The 14635-nt window shown below is 41.2% G+C and overlaps 1 protein-coding gene across 1 annotated transcript; it reads left to right on the top strand.

Annotated features, from left to right (window-relative positions):
* Positions 1-4472: 4472 nt before the first annotated feature.
* Positions 4473-13858, top strand: PDK4 (pyruvate dehydrogenase kinase 4). Its single transcript, NM_001199909.3, has 11 exons — positions 4473-4706; positions 5315-5456; positions 6268-6339; positions 6908-7092; positions 7520-7609; positions 8109-8186; positions 8770-8846; positions 9383-9481; positions 9765-9875; positions 10472-10585; positions 11327-13858. Exons 1-11 carry the CDS (start codon positions 4562-4564, stop codon positions 11456-11458), a joined length of 1245 nt encoding a protein of 414 aa, NP_001186838.1. The 5' UTR covers positions 4473-4561; the 3' UTR covers positions 11459-13858.
* Positions 13859-14635: the final 777 nt, after the last annotated feature.

The raw sequence follows: 14635 nt of genomic DNA, 5'->3' as shown, positions 1-14635 counted from the left end.
ATGGCACTCTTCCTCTTTATTTTCCCTCTGTGCTAGCCGCTCTCACAGAGGACGACACACTCTCTCCCACAAGATCTGTTAAGGTAGCAACCAAGGCTAGAGAGGACCACTCTTGCTCAGCTATATATACACCTAAGGGCACTCCTGCTCATGTTGACAGTTCACCTGTCTTCCTTCTGTGGTGGGATTCTTGGCTGAATATTGACCAACACTGGATATTGCTATTCTCTCACATAATCAGCAGCTTCCTGAATACAACATGCAGCTTACTGCACCAGTGACAGGCTTTTCAACATAAACGGTATGAGTGAGGCATATTTTACCACAGTTTGAGCCCCAACCTTTTCCCTAAAGGGTACAGCTATACTCCAGATCTGTTTTCTCCCTCTTTCTGCACTCTCTACCCTCCTGCTTTGAAACAAATACACTCAGTGCTGGGCAAACCCCTAGGAACGTTTTGGAAAAGCGAGTCTGAAAGCAGCAAAACCATCTCCCTTCTCAGCAGTTAACGCAACATTTCAGACACGAATTTCAAAGGCAGGGAAGCAGAAAGAAAGGCATCTCCCACCGTGGCCGCTCAGTTGCCACGTGCACGCTGGAAGACGTTCCCAACTCCCAGCAGAGCTCCAGCAGTAAAACGACCCATATACTGTACTGCTGATTCCTGGAAGATATGAGCAGCCGGGGAGAACAGCGCAAGCGCTGAGCAGCGCGACCTTTCCCTCAGTGAACGCGGGCTGCAGGGGCAGCCAGCAGCCTGTTTGTGTGCCGCAGCACCAACTTTCACCTACTTCTGCTATTTCCATCGTGCTGGGAGCCCTCGGCAGCTCCTGCGGCTGCAGCGGCGGGTGATAGAAAGATGAGAACAGGAAGATATGAGCCTTGTTTGTAAGGCTATTTCTGTCCTCTTTTTTTTTTTCCACTGGAAGGAACATGTAAATATTTAGAAAATAAATGTGCTCCTGGATTAAAGTATCAAACCGGTCACGTAAATGCAGACCCGCACGCAGGGTGAGTGCTTTGCCTGTGGTGCTGCTGGAAGTTTCATGGTGTGTGGCAAGTACAGCTCATGCCCTTCAGACAGCAGATGTTCCTTCCACTGACGTTCAGAACTTCCTGGTGGCACTGTTAATTTCCAGCCCGACGCATTGCTCATTCCAGGTCATTGTTTGTCCCTACTTACAAATGTTGAATCAGAAGTTGGCTTTGTCCCTAGTAGAAGATGTGTGGGGAGGTTAGTCTGGTTTCCTAGGGGAAAGAACTTCAGTATCGCCTGCTCACCTGTTTGCCAAGCCACCCCTCCCAACCACTGGCCCATTTCAGCCTAATTTGAATAGATAATTTCTCGCAAACTTTATGCAAGCTGGCAGATGATTTAGGGAGGAGAGATTGAATTTTTGGTCCACACTGAGGGAAGAGCAGGGGAAATTCAGCCAAAATTCATTCTGGTACAGTGCAGCAACCCTGCCAGTTGTCATCACACTTGTTCTGGCTGGTCAGGAGAGATGTCTCACCCCAGTGCAGTGCGTTGTGTCTCTAGTGCTCATTGGCAGGTGGGTTAGGAAGGGTAGCCTTACATTTGTGTCCCAACAGAGGAACAGGTAGGCCTAAATCAGCCAAGATGCTTTCTATTAGACCTCAGCAACACGAGCTCCTGTCACGTCTTCTGGCTAGCTGGGAGCACTGCTCTGACCTAAATAAAGCACACTGTGTCTTTGGCACCCACGATGGCATTAGTAACGTCAAGGGGAGAGATAGCTAACTGTGACGGATGACACTTAGGGGACAAATGGACAGGAACCCAGGCTTCCATCCTTTGACTGTTATGGATGTCACTGTTGTGCAAAATAATAATAATAAAATGTTAACACAGCTCCATTTTCTTAAGGATAGCCAGCAAAACATTACTGTGATTGAGCAGCTGAGAGCATTATCATTACCTTTTCAAAACATGTCTCAGGGTAGTTCAGAAGAGGAAAATTAAAATACCAAAGTGACAGAAATAAGATCGTATCAGATGAATGCTGCAGTTCAGATCCTGATACTGTTGTTCCCTATCAAAACCATTTTCTCTAACATCAGTATTTTTTTTGTGTGTGCACAGGGGCTTCAAGAGGAGGGGGAAATGGCAGTACTGTAGTTAGGACAGCTTGGGAAGTTACTTCAAGTGGTTTAATTTTCACAGCCTCGTCTTCACATGCAGTTCAACTGATAATGAAGCTTCATTTAGTGTTACCCTTTCACATAAAAGTTAGCTTTCTTGGACAGCATTCAGGACATCCTTAACAATTGTGTCCCAAATACTTCACTTCTGTTTATACAAATGAAAAATCATATTGCCCAGAATGTACCTTGTTGCACCATCTCTCATATGAAGAGCAAGAAGCAAAATTGTGTTGTAAAGGAAACACATTTCTGCCAGAGTAATAGAACTCTGTTAGTTGAAGGGCTGCTAGTATATAAAATATAGGACTAGAGGGAATGGCTTCAAGCTGCACCAGGGGAGGCTCAGGCTGGACATTAGGAAATACTACTTCTCTGAAGGAGTGTTCAGGCACTGGAATGGGCTGCCCAGGGAGGTGGTGGAGTCACCGAGCCTGGTGGTGTTCAAGGAACGTTTGGACGTTGTGCTGAAGGACATGGTTTAGTGAGAACCATTGTGATGGGTGGATGGTTGTACTGGGTGATCCTGTGGGTCTTTTCCAACCTTGGTGATTCTATGATTCTATGATTCTTGTAGAAGTCTGTATTGTTTTGAGAAACGCCCAAGTTTTGAATGATGGGAGCCTTGCACTCTCAACGGTTGGAGAAGGCAATGTTTCCTATAGTTCCTGTATTTGACTAAAGGGAAAAGAAGGAGGGAAAAAAAAGTTTCTGTGATGAAAAAAAGTGAAGAGCAGAAATTATTTCCAGTAAACATTTTTCCATTCAGAATAGAATCTGTAATCAGCCTACTTACAAAGGCAATTCAAGTTATTTACATTAGCCACAGTCAGCTCACAGCAGATTAAACGAAGTATCTCAATAGAAACAGAAACAGCGACCTTATAAACAAGAATAACGTCCGAGAACAGAGAACTTTCTTGATTCAAATCTGATTGCAAAATGTTAGCCTTGAAATCCTTGCTTCCCCTTCATTAGTAGCTCCAGGGAGAGCCTAAAAGAAAACAAAAGCTGTCACACTCATATTCTGTAACTGAAACCACTTTGTAGGTTGTTTTCATTCCATGAATCATCTGCAGCTTGCAGGTAAATGAAGTTAAACAGCCAAAAGCAAACCCCAACGTCCTTTCCCAAGTTTTCAACTTCTGGCAAACACCAGAAAAAATCAAAAAGGTTCTGTTTGTTATGATTAGATATCTTCATTTTGCTTCATTACACATCTCCATATGCCGACATTCTGTCACTGTGGTAAAAAACCGATCCGTCTGATGGAAAAATAACAGAGTAATTACCCCATGGGGAGCAGTAAAATAATAAAAGAGCAGGTAGAAGAGAAAGCGGGGATAATAGACATAAGGACTAGAAAGACAGAAATGAGATAGAGGTTCAAAAACTGATAAGCTAAGTGTTTTCCTCTGCATGTTAATGTATATAGAGTTCTTTTTAGCAAATTATCTTCCTTCCCTTGAAGAAGTATATATATTTGTGCATGTATATGCATATAAAAGTGTATGTAAACATTTGTATATAAAAATTGGACTAAGTTATATTTAAGTATTAAAACCGGATTGTTGTATCGTTGTTTTATTGCTACATGGTCCCACTGTTAAGATTTGGGATGCCAGGAACTCCTCTGCTGAAGGTTACATTATTAAAACCGCCTACAATGTTGCAGCCTTAATTTAGGAAGATGTGGACCAGGTCGGAGATCAAAGTTCTCCCTCCGCTGAAGAGGTGTGCAGACTTTTCCCAGCCCATCTGCAACCCGGGAAGGTTGGCTAACAGTGAGAGAGCAGTTTGGTCCATCAATTCCCAGGTCAGCTCTAGGAACAGTAATGGCTATCAGAGCTTTGGGACCAGCGCGTCAGCAGAGCAGCTGGCTGCAGAGATTTGGCCACTCTTAATCCCGGTCACGATGATGACCTACACGTCAAACACTGAATCATGGGGTTAAGATCGAATTTTGCTCCCTTTGCACTTCAGTGCACGGATCCCATACTTTCAATAAGTCCGTGCTAGCATCCCCTAGGCTGACTGCGAGGCAGAGCCTGCACGGGGCTGACATTGCCCTCTTACCAAGGTCGGCGGGCGCGGCGCGGCGCCAGGGCTCGGGGCAGCCCGGTGGCACTGTCGCTTCCCCACGAGGCTGGCGACGTGCCACCGCGAACGGTGGGGGCAAAGGGGGGGGGGCGCCAGCGGCCGTCACGAGCCTCCGGGAGAGGAACGCTCCGTCGGCGGGGCGGGGCGGGGCCTGAGGAGCGCCGCCCCCCGTGTGGGTGTAAATAGAGGCGGCACGTGAAGGTGCCTCCACAGGCGGAGGGGCAGCGAGAAGCTTGCTGGCATCCGGCGCCTCGCCGACCGACTGACCGAGCACCCTCCGACAGCCGCCACTGCAGCCATGAAGGCCGCCCGTATCGCCCTACGTACCGCTGTCCCCCTGGCCGGGGCCGGCGGCGTCCGTAGCAGCCGCTTGCCGAGGGAGGTGGAGCAGTTCTCCCGCTTCTCCCCCTCTCCGCTCTCCATCAAGCAGCTGCTGGACTTCGGTGAGAGCCCCGGGGGGAGCGATCAGCCCGAGGCTCGGGCGGGGGGTGGCGTTGGGGGGGGTCGGGGCGAGCTGAGGGTGACTCGAGGCTGTCCCCCCTCGGCTGTGCTGGCCCTGCGGAGGGGAGGTGGGCTGCGCTGCGACTCTGTTTGGGGGCGTTAATGGGGTGTGGGAGGCAGTAGTTAATCGGCTGATGGATGTTTGCGCGTTCTGCGGCGCACGTTATTAAGGAGGAGTCATTAGGTTTGTTCTGACGGAGCGTACAGACTGTACCCAGATCCGATTACGGAGCTGGCAGCTGTGAGCTCTGCTGCTCACGTGGCACGGTCGGACCGAAGTGTTTACAAAGGCTGGAGAGCTGCTTCGGGAGGATTACAGCGTCACCACTATTTCCCCCTGTCAAAATGGGAAATGCACAAGTATGGAACAGGCTGTGTGTCTTGCTGTCACATAAGCACAGCACACGTGTATGCACGTAGGAGAGCTGGCCACTGATCACATACTCCTTTGCAATCAGTGTAGTCCTGAAGTCTGTGGAAAGGTGGCAGTTTGTACTTGTATATGGGAGAAAAACAGTTCCAATGTGCTTTTCTTGGACTCGTTTTATAGGCTCGACTAATGGGTGTGAAAGGACTTCCTTTGCGTTCCTGCGACAAGAGCTCCCCGTGAGGTTTGCAAACATACTGAGAGAAATCGAGCTCCTTCCTGATAAATTGCTAAGCACCCCTTCAGTGCAGTTAGTGAAAAGCTGGTAAGTGAAAACGGCCTGGATTGAGCCTGCAGAATAACATGGCTTCAACAGCTTAGTTGTCGTCAATGCTTTTGAGTAACTTGATGTAGCAAGGAAGACTTGCTTCTACTTCCTAACAAGCAAGAAGAGTGAGAGAGTCAGTGCATGCCATGTGAAAACAGAAGAGCTATGTGGAACTGGAAGATCAGGGTGTATTCTTGCCTGAGTCTCTCACTGGTGGAATTGTTAATAAGGCTTCCATTCTGTAGCAAATTGCCTCGACCTGTGAGGTGTTTATCATTCAGTTAACATCCACTCTGTAGTGGGCAGTGATTGGATCAGAATTAACCTTGCTCTACTGGCACAATTGCAGCACTTTGCATACAGAGCAAAAGTATTAGAGTAAGATCCAGAAACTGTTCTTAATCTAGCATACTACAGTTGTGCCTTTGCAATATGCGTCAATGCTGTCAGGTGTCATTAACAAAGAGGCTCAAGTACTTAGCTTGTGTCAAAGCTGATCAGATCTGGAAAAAATTTTGCTCAGGTACTTTCCTAATGATGATCTTCTTTTGAAATGCCTTTCTTACCAGCTTGAATTATAAGAGACATCGATGTTACTACACTGATGTTTTAAATTCCTTTCTGGGTGGCAAGCACAAGAAGGCTTGTGTGACTATCTGTGTTCCTGTACTTAGGTGGAGCTTTGTTCTGAAGATACTTTAGATTTCAAGCTGACTTGTTAAGAGTTATGACTCGAACAAGACACTGATCATCTTGTTCCTACTAATAAGAATCAACTGATAGCATGTTTCTTCTGTGTTCTCAATAGGTACATCCAAAGTCTAATGGAGCTGGTTGAGTTCCATCAGAAAAGCCCAGATGACCAAAAAGTCTTATCTGAGTAAGCTTTCAGTTTGTTTCATTGACCTTCTGAACGTGCATTCAATTTTATACAGCGTAGTCACTTCAGAATGACCATTGTCCTGAGCTGAAGTTGATAATCTAGTACGAAGTGCTGAAGACAGAGCAAGCTGGTAGAAGTATCTTTTGAAGTTAAGCAATACTTCTCATAGAAGACCTTTTGTAGCTTTGTTTCTAGGGCATAATGCCCCTCAAACTACCACAGCAAAAAGATCAACAGAAATTATCTCATGTCAAATCCCAGCTTCTTTCTAAGATGTCAGCTAGGGGTCTCTTTTAACCCTTCATGCAAACTGCACTCCCCTGTGTGCAAACTGCTATGAATGAGTAAAAATGCCATAAATTTGAATTGGATAATGATTATGCAGACTATATTAAAATATCAAACTCAGAGTTCTCAATGAGTGAGGAGTTAATTTTAAAAAGAATGGAAGAAGAAACCATATTAATGCTCTTTCAGTTATCTGTGCTGCTGGATTAGATAATAACTTTATACTTGCTTCCATGTAGTCTTAGAATGATGTTCTAATAAAACTTTTGTGATCTAGATTTATAGATACATTAATCAGAGTTCGAAACAGACATCACGATGTAGTCCCTACAATGGCACAAGGAGTAATTGAATACAAAGATATGTTTAAAGTAGATCCTGTCACCAATCAAAACATTCAATACTTCTTGGATCGCTTTTACATGAGCCGCATTTCCACCCGGATGCTGATGAACCAACACAGTAAGTAGGAATTCTTATCTGTGGAAAGACTATAGAATCATGGGGCAGTTTGGGTTGGGAGGGACCTTAAAGATCTTCTAGTTCCAACTTCTGTCTTCAACCAATGTAAAACAACTGAATGTAAGCACAGCTCAGAACTGCCAGAGAGAAATCTGTTTCAGATGACTTTGTGAGACACTGAAAAGTTAAACTAGTCCGTAGTCTAGAAAGTAACGTCTTATGTGGAAGATGAGGAACTTCTTTTGCATTTGAAAAGCCTTTACACCTTGAACTGCACATAAGTCTGCTGCCAGTAGATTGCCTTTTTAAATCTAAAAAGGCATAAACAGTACTCATATGATTGTCTGCTATGATTATACTCAATATAAACTTGTTTTGTAGTATAGCAAGTGTGACTAAATACAGTATTTGTTTTCATCCAAAACAGCCCTTCTTTTTGATGATAAATCCAGATCAGGTCACCCGAGGCACATTGGAAGTATTGATCCTTGCTGTGATGTTGTTGAGGTAGTGAATGGTAAGTGTTCTGATGTTGTTAACACGATCAGCATTTGGTTGCAGATAGTTTGGGTAGGCAGTGTGTGTAGTGTAAGATGTTGAGTTTCTTGTTTTGGTAGACTGTTTTCAGCTATTTCAACATGAGTTTTTATAGGATATAAAACACCAAAAGTAGCAGTTAAAACAGTAGCAGGCCTAGCAATTGTGAGGTATGGTAGGAGTGAAAATCATCTGTAGTGTTGAAATCAGCACTACCTAATCTTATATAACACCCCAGATGCACCTGTTTTACAGAATCACTGAATTGTACTGAAAACTGTGCTGCTGTAACATCATGTTTAGTCTCAGTTTCAGTGCACACAGTGGATGCAACATTATCATGCCCTGTAAAGCAAAGATTTATAGTCTGTATCACCTTAGCAGCTATCACAGTTAGAAGTTGTATGTTGCCATGCATTAGGATGTTCTACAGTATGTAATGCTCCATTTCACATGCTTTAATGAAATAAATATTTCAGATGCTTTTCAAAGTTCCAAGATGCTATGTGACCAGTACTACTTAACGTCTCCAGAACTGAAGCTTAATCAAGTAAATGGTAAGAAGAGGGCTTATGCCTTTCTTGTTATTGTAGCCAAATCAATGACTTTAATGAAACAAAAGGTTCTCATTTCTATAGCCATAATGGTACATGCCTTTTGACTTGTCTTGTGGTATTTCCTCTGCACTTTGTTAGTCACCTCACTTAAGATCTTGGGTCAGATGTCACTGCATCTTAAACAGGAGACTTCTTGAGGTTATATTTACAAATTTGAGTACAAGGCTAGTCTGTACTTAAAAATAAAACAAGTTGTAAGAGAGGAGCTCTGTATCTGGGGTAGGAAAAGTCTGTCTACTGACTGAAAAACACAAGTTCTCGTCTAAGCTGCCAGCATGTGGGATCTTGAGCAGGTGTCTTAATCTCTAAAATCCTTTGCATGTGGAATGGAATTAATAATTATTAAGCTGGTGATAATTGTTACCTAAACAAAATTGTTCAGTTCAGAGGAAACACCCAAAACTTAGACATCTTGTTTGTTTTAGCAAATAGCATGCTTGTTGTAAAATCAGGATGCAGTACCAAAGACAAATAAACAGAACTATCCCCCTCCTAAGTCTTGTTTGTCTTTCTCTTCCTCTAGGAAAATTTCCAGGAGAGCCAATTAATATTGTCTATGTTCCATCTCATCTTTTTCACATGCTTTTTGAGCTCTTTAAGGTATGTCAGTATGTTGTTTCTTCCTTCAATTTTCTGAGCAGGACCTTCAATATTATTCTCTAGCTATACTTGAATGTTTTTGCGTGGGACAGTGGGATTTATAAAAACTTACTATGTGAGGCAATCGCTTTTGTAGTTTCCAGGAAAATATTTGTACACTTTCACATGGTGGTAGCAACTGGGGAGGGATATGATAGAGAGAGGGAATAAGTGTTACATGGGGTTGTGACAATCAGAGCAGTTTCGCTATGGGTTAAGTAATGCATCGTGAAGTAGTAAATAGGGCTGAACTAATGTCCTGCCAACATGGGATGCTGAGTTCTGGCAGTCTGTAGTGACTACTGAACTCAGTTTTTCCCATAGAAGCATACTGACTTCAAAGGGTATGAGTATATTTAACTTAGGTTTGCCTGCCAGGCTGGTATTAATTGGTGGTAACTGTGCTTAACTTCTGTGAAGTAATAGAAATATTATTATACTAATTTGATTTTAATGCATAGATTCAACACTGATAATGGCAACTTTCATTTCCATAGAATTCAATGAGGGCAACAGTTGAATTTCAAGAGAATAGTCCTTCCCTCTCTCCAGTTGAAGTAACAGTTGTTCTGGGACAAGAAGACCTGGCCATTAAGGTATCTTGTTGGTCATCTATTATATGGCCTTAACATAATCCTTATGATTGCATGTGCTGCAGCAAATTCCATTAGAACTTGCCACAAGTTCTGTGACAACAGATTAAATACATATGAGCTTTCTGTTGATAGATAATTGCTCTAGATGTATGCTAATTGAAAAATAATATTCTGTGAAACAAACAGCAGTTATTATTGTTGGAAGGATTTGTTAAGTACCAGTACTTTAAATATTGGGTTTAGTGCATATGATCCTAGTTAACTTTCTTTTTCTTTAAATCAGATCTCTGACAGGGGAGGTGGTGTTCCAGTAAGGAAAATTGAGCAGCTGTTTAGCTACATGTATTCCACAGCACCAAGGCCAAGGATGGATGATGGTCGACAGACTCCTCTTGTAAGATGATTTCAATGTTCAAGTTGCTATAAGTATTGGGCAGGTTAATAATAAATAATGAATGCTATTTCTACCCTACTGCTTTGTAGGGTATGCAGAGATTGAGCCTCATAGATAAGAGTTAACGTGCTATTAAATAAATTTAATAGCTAGCTCAATGAATGTGCCTTTAAAGGTATAAACAGAGACATAATCCAACCTAATCTGATTTTTCTCCTACTCCAATGATAATAATTTACTTGATCTTCACTCCCACTCAGTCATCAAACTTACTAGAAGTGCTGTCTTTACAGAGGCAAGCACAATGGGATGTTTAGTTATCTACTAGTAAAAACTTACACTAATCAAGCTGTACTAGTGAAAACTGGACAAGGAAAACACAAGTGTAATATGTGAGAGTAAGACTTGGGTATATCTACATCTTCCTCCTTGATGGAGACTCTTCTTAAATAGTCAGTTTCCTTATGAAACTGATTAGAGATTTCCTCTAAGAGAAAGCGTAAAGGACTTCTAAAGTCTAGGATCTCTGCAAATTTCCTATTTATTTTGAAGTCGTAAGAACTAACACAACATTCATTTTGTACTGTACTTTTTAGGCTGGCTTTGGATATGGCTTGCCAATTTCACGTCTATATGCCAAATACTTCCAAGGAGACTTAAATCTTTACTCCATATGTGGCTATGGAACAGATGCTATTATCTACTTGAAGGTACGTGTTTTGATTGTGTAAAGCTAAATAAACATTGATAACCACCATTAATGCAGTGAAGTGACCACTTCAGTATCATATTAAAGGTAAATGAATTCTCTGACGAATAGGAAAGCTCTTTTTTTTTTTTTCCAAAGAAATGCCAGTATGTTTAAACAAGCTGTTGCTTTTTTGTTGTTGTTCAAGATACTTAGCTGTATCTTGAATAACTACTGATGAGAGCTTGAAATCAAATTCAGAGATTATTCTGTTAGGTAGATTTGGTGTCTCCTGAGTTGTAGAATAGAGAGTACAAGGGTAAAGTGAAGTAACAGAATTAAGAAGATGGGAGTAGCGGATCTTTTGTTCCCCTTTTACTGTTCCTTCTTTCTTCTGACAAGAAAGTCTATGTAAACTAGTCGTGAAAGAGACTGAGTAAGCCCTTAGCTGCAGAATATGTAGGTATGAAAAGATCACATTCTGAAGCTTCTCTGTAATTCTGTGTATTTCTTTTCCAGTGCTTTAAGGGTTATTTTGAAAACAGGTTACGGAATACCTCTTAAGGCCTATAAAAATGCATCAACATGATCTGATGTTACTACATTTGTCCTGCAAAACTTAGATTGTGAACATAGATATTAGAGCAAGTTAACTGTTGCAACTATTATAGAAATGTTTGTATAAATTTATTTTGTGGTGTCATTTTATTAATACTTGATGTGTACTGCATGAATTTTCTCAGTGTAATTTCTTTCTTTTTAGGCCTTATCAACAGAATCAGTAGAAAAACTTCCAGTTTTTAACAAGTCTGCTTCCAAACATTACCAAACAACTTCAGAGGCAGATGACTGGTGCATCCCAAGTAAAGGTCCAAAGCAGACTGCAGCTCTCTGAAGGGAATTGGATATCAAAGGCATCCAAGGGGATCAAGCTGGCTTATCAGAGACTAGTGTTTGGAATCTACCTCCAAACAGGCAAATTCTTCCATTGCAGGACTGGCAGAACAGGAAGAAGCTAAAGATGTTATAGCCTAGGCTGTATACATTAAATGTAAAATCTTGCTGTGAACTTCAGGCTGAAGGAAATAGAAGTACATATGTCTTTAAAGAAGAGATATGTGTATAGAGGAAACTCAGGCTATTTTTGTTGTGATCAAAGACTCTATGTGGTAGAGGTGTGCAATTTGAGTCCTGTCTAATGCTTGAATTTTGATACTGATAAATGTATCAGTTAAGCTGGTATATATTTTTCTCCTAGAATAGATATCAGCAGCTCTTCTTACAGAACTCCTCAGGTCAACAGATGTACCTGTACTTAAAAGCTGCATTTAGAACCTCTGGAAAATATCCTTTCACCTTGCTATAAGACTGCCATGTTATAAACAGCATCCAAATAGATCCTGACTGGAAAGGAGGGAGGGAGCCCTTGCTAAGTAAGAAGAAAGTGCTTTCCACATGTAAGGAAGTCACGTCTTAACAAAAGAAGCAACCCTATATTCCAGTAATCATTCTTAAGTGATGCCTTGCTCCGAGTTACACTTTCATTTTGTGTTTCTTCAAGCTGTTGATGGAAAAGCTAGTGAAGTGGGGCTCCTGTACATAAGGTAACTAAGAAGAGAGATTTTAATGAAGCAACTTGGTATTAACAGCCATAAGGGTGGCTTACATCTAGCCTATACTCAGTGCTCAGGGAAGTACGTGCCAAGTAAGTTAGGATTTTCCAGGAACTGAAGTCAGACGTGCAAGTTGAAATGGAAGGTTTTGGTGATACTGATATGCAAGCATGACATGGGAAACAGTATACTTAAAATGTTGTTATCTAACAGACTGACAAAAAAGAACTACAGGATAACCAGTGGGTTCAGTGCACTAAGCCCAAATCTGTCTACTGCCATATTTGTCAACTTTGTATTGGACCACACTGTCTAAAAGTATATGAGTATTTGACACCTTGAGAGCTGTGATGGGCACTGAAAGTCTGTGTAGGTTTTCAGAGTGGTGTTGGAGTAGAATGTTGTTCTAAGAACTGTCCTTTGTAGTGGAAAGGTCTTCGGAAATGAGATTGAAAATATCAACAGCCCTGATAACTTTTATGAACAGCAAAAGGGGAATTGCCACAGGAGGAGTGCCAGTGGGAGATTGCTGTTGAGGAAATGGTCCATTCTTAGTAAGCTTCTACCTTTCCCATCTTTGTGGATTTTTTTCCCCCTCCTCATAAGCAAAGTAATGGAATTTACTTGAAGTAATGAAAATTTTTCAACTGAACAGTCAAGGTTCATCAGAGCTGTATAATGTTACTTGAATTTTTATTGACAAACTAGCATCATTATCTTAAGTGTATATGATCCTTGGAAGGAAGTTGCAAATACAGTATTTAAAGCATCCTGCTCAGTGATGTGACAGTTTTCTAATGCAGGTTTGTATTTGTTGGGCAGAAATCTGTTCCACAGTCTACTATGAATAGCAAATGTTTTTTTAATAGCAATAAGAAAAAACTAGATCTACCTTTTTTGTTCTAAAGGCTTTTTTGGGGGGTAGATTTCTCAATGGAAAATAAAGTCCTACTCTGTTTATTTATTTCAAATAGGAAGTTCAGAAGTAATGATGATAATTACTGAGCATATTGACTTAAATACTGCATTGAGGCAACTCTTACCCCATTGAATAAGCTGCAATCACCAAAGGTCACCAGTTCAGGAGTATTTTCACTCACTCAGTGAATGAAATGGATAACAAAACTGAAATATCTTTGTCTAGAAAATACAGGTGTGAAAAATCTGCTTTCACTGCCATAATATACTTGAATACTTTGACCTTGTATTGAATATAAGGTCACAAAAATATGCCTAGATAGTTATTAAGTAAACACAATACCTCTTTGTCTGCACTCAGTAATGCTTGAATGTGATTTACAATCTTCTGATAGACTGTAGATCTGTAACACAGCTTCAGCTACTGCAGGTTGAAGCTGTAATGTCTATTTTAAAAGCATCTGAAGCATGTGGGCGCTGTAAATGAATGTCTGTAATAGTGCTTGCAAATAGCAGCTTTCTGGATAAGTATAATCTCGAAGTTGTATATGCAGAACATACAATGAAGACGTGTGTAGCACTTAAGGAAACCTTATGGAGTCTCCTTTAGTATTAAAAACTTGTTAAGGGCTATTTGCCTAGAAAAAATGCTATCTTTTTCAGCCTTTACTGAATTTTTATTTCTGGAAATAGAGCTGTAGTTGTAAGCCTTCTACTTGTTTGTAGATACTGAAATAATTTTGTAATAAAATCTTTCTAATGATTGTCTACTATCTTTATTTCTGTTAAGTATACTGCAAGTGTAGGCCAATGTGAAGTTTCAAGAGACAGCAGACATGCCATATGTGATGTAGTTTCAGGTTGTGGAGAAACCTGAGGCTTAAAACAGTGGTTTTAATTGCAATTTTGTTACCATGAAAACTTTCTCTTGCTTGCTGGTACATAAGCAAAAAAAAATGGTACACAGTGACTTGCTTAAGGAATTCTTTTCAATATTGATCTGTTTCAATTTACTTTGCATTTGATTTTTTTTGATTATTTCCTTCTAGAATAAGGGTAAGCAAGTGAACTTGAAGTCTTAATAGAGGAAAAAATAGGAAACATAAACAACTTGCACAAGATAAATCAGGGACAGTCTCAAACGAAGTGGTTTCGGAAGCCAAATGGGTAAGTGACAGACTTCCTGTCTGTCATGCCCAAGACTGCTGCTGTGCAGTAGCTGTGGGGAAAAATTGAACTATTTCACTGCCAAATGAAGGTTCCTAACAAACTGCACTTCATGTAAAGGCTTTACTCTGGAAATCTAGGTGATTATCTCTTTCCTTGCACAAAACATATGCTATATAGTTCTGGAACAATAGGGCAAGTGGGTTTTAAGGACTGCTTTAAAATGGAACTATGGCTGTCGGACAAAGCAGACTGTGCTGCAATAACGCAGTCCTATGCAACTGGTCCTTTCACTGATCTGTGTTTTTCCCGGCAATATGCTGCCTTTGCCTGAATTTCAGTAAGATGGCCTAACTGTTAGGGTGTGTGCTATG

Source organism: Gallus gallus, chromosome 2 (genome assembly GCF_016699485.2).
Source record: "Gallus gallus isolate bGalGal1 chromosome 2, bGalGal1.mat.broiler.GRCg7b, whole genome shotgun sequence".
NCBI classification, from domain to species: domain Eukaryota; kingdom Metazoa; phylum Chordata; class Aves; order Galliformes; family Phasianidae; genus Gallus; species Gallus gallus.
Note: the sequence above shows the minus strand (reverse complement) of the source record. Positions and strands in the feature narration are given on the sequence as shown.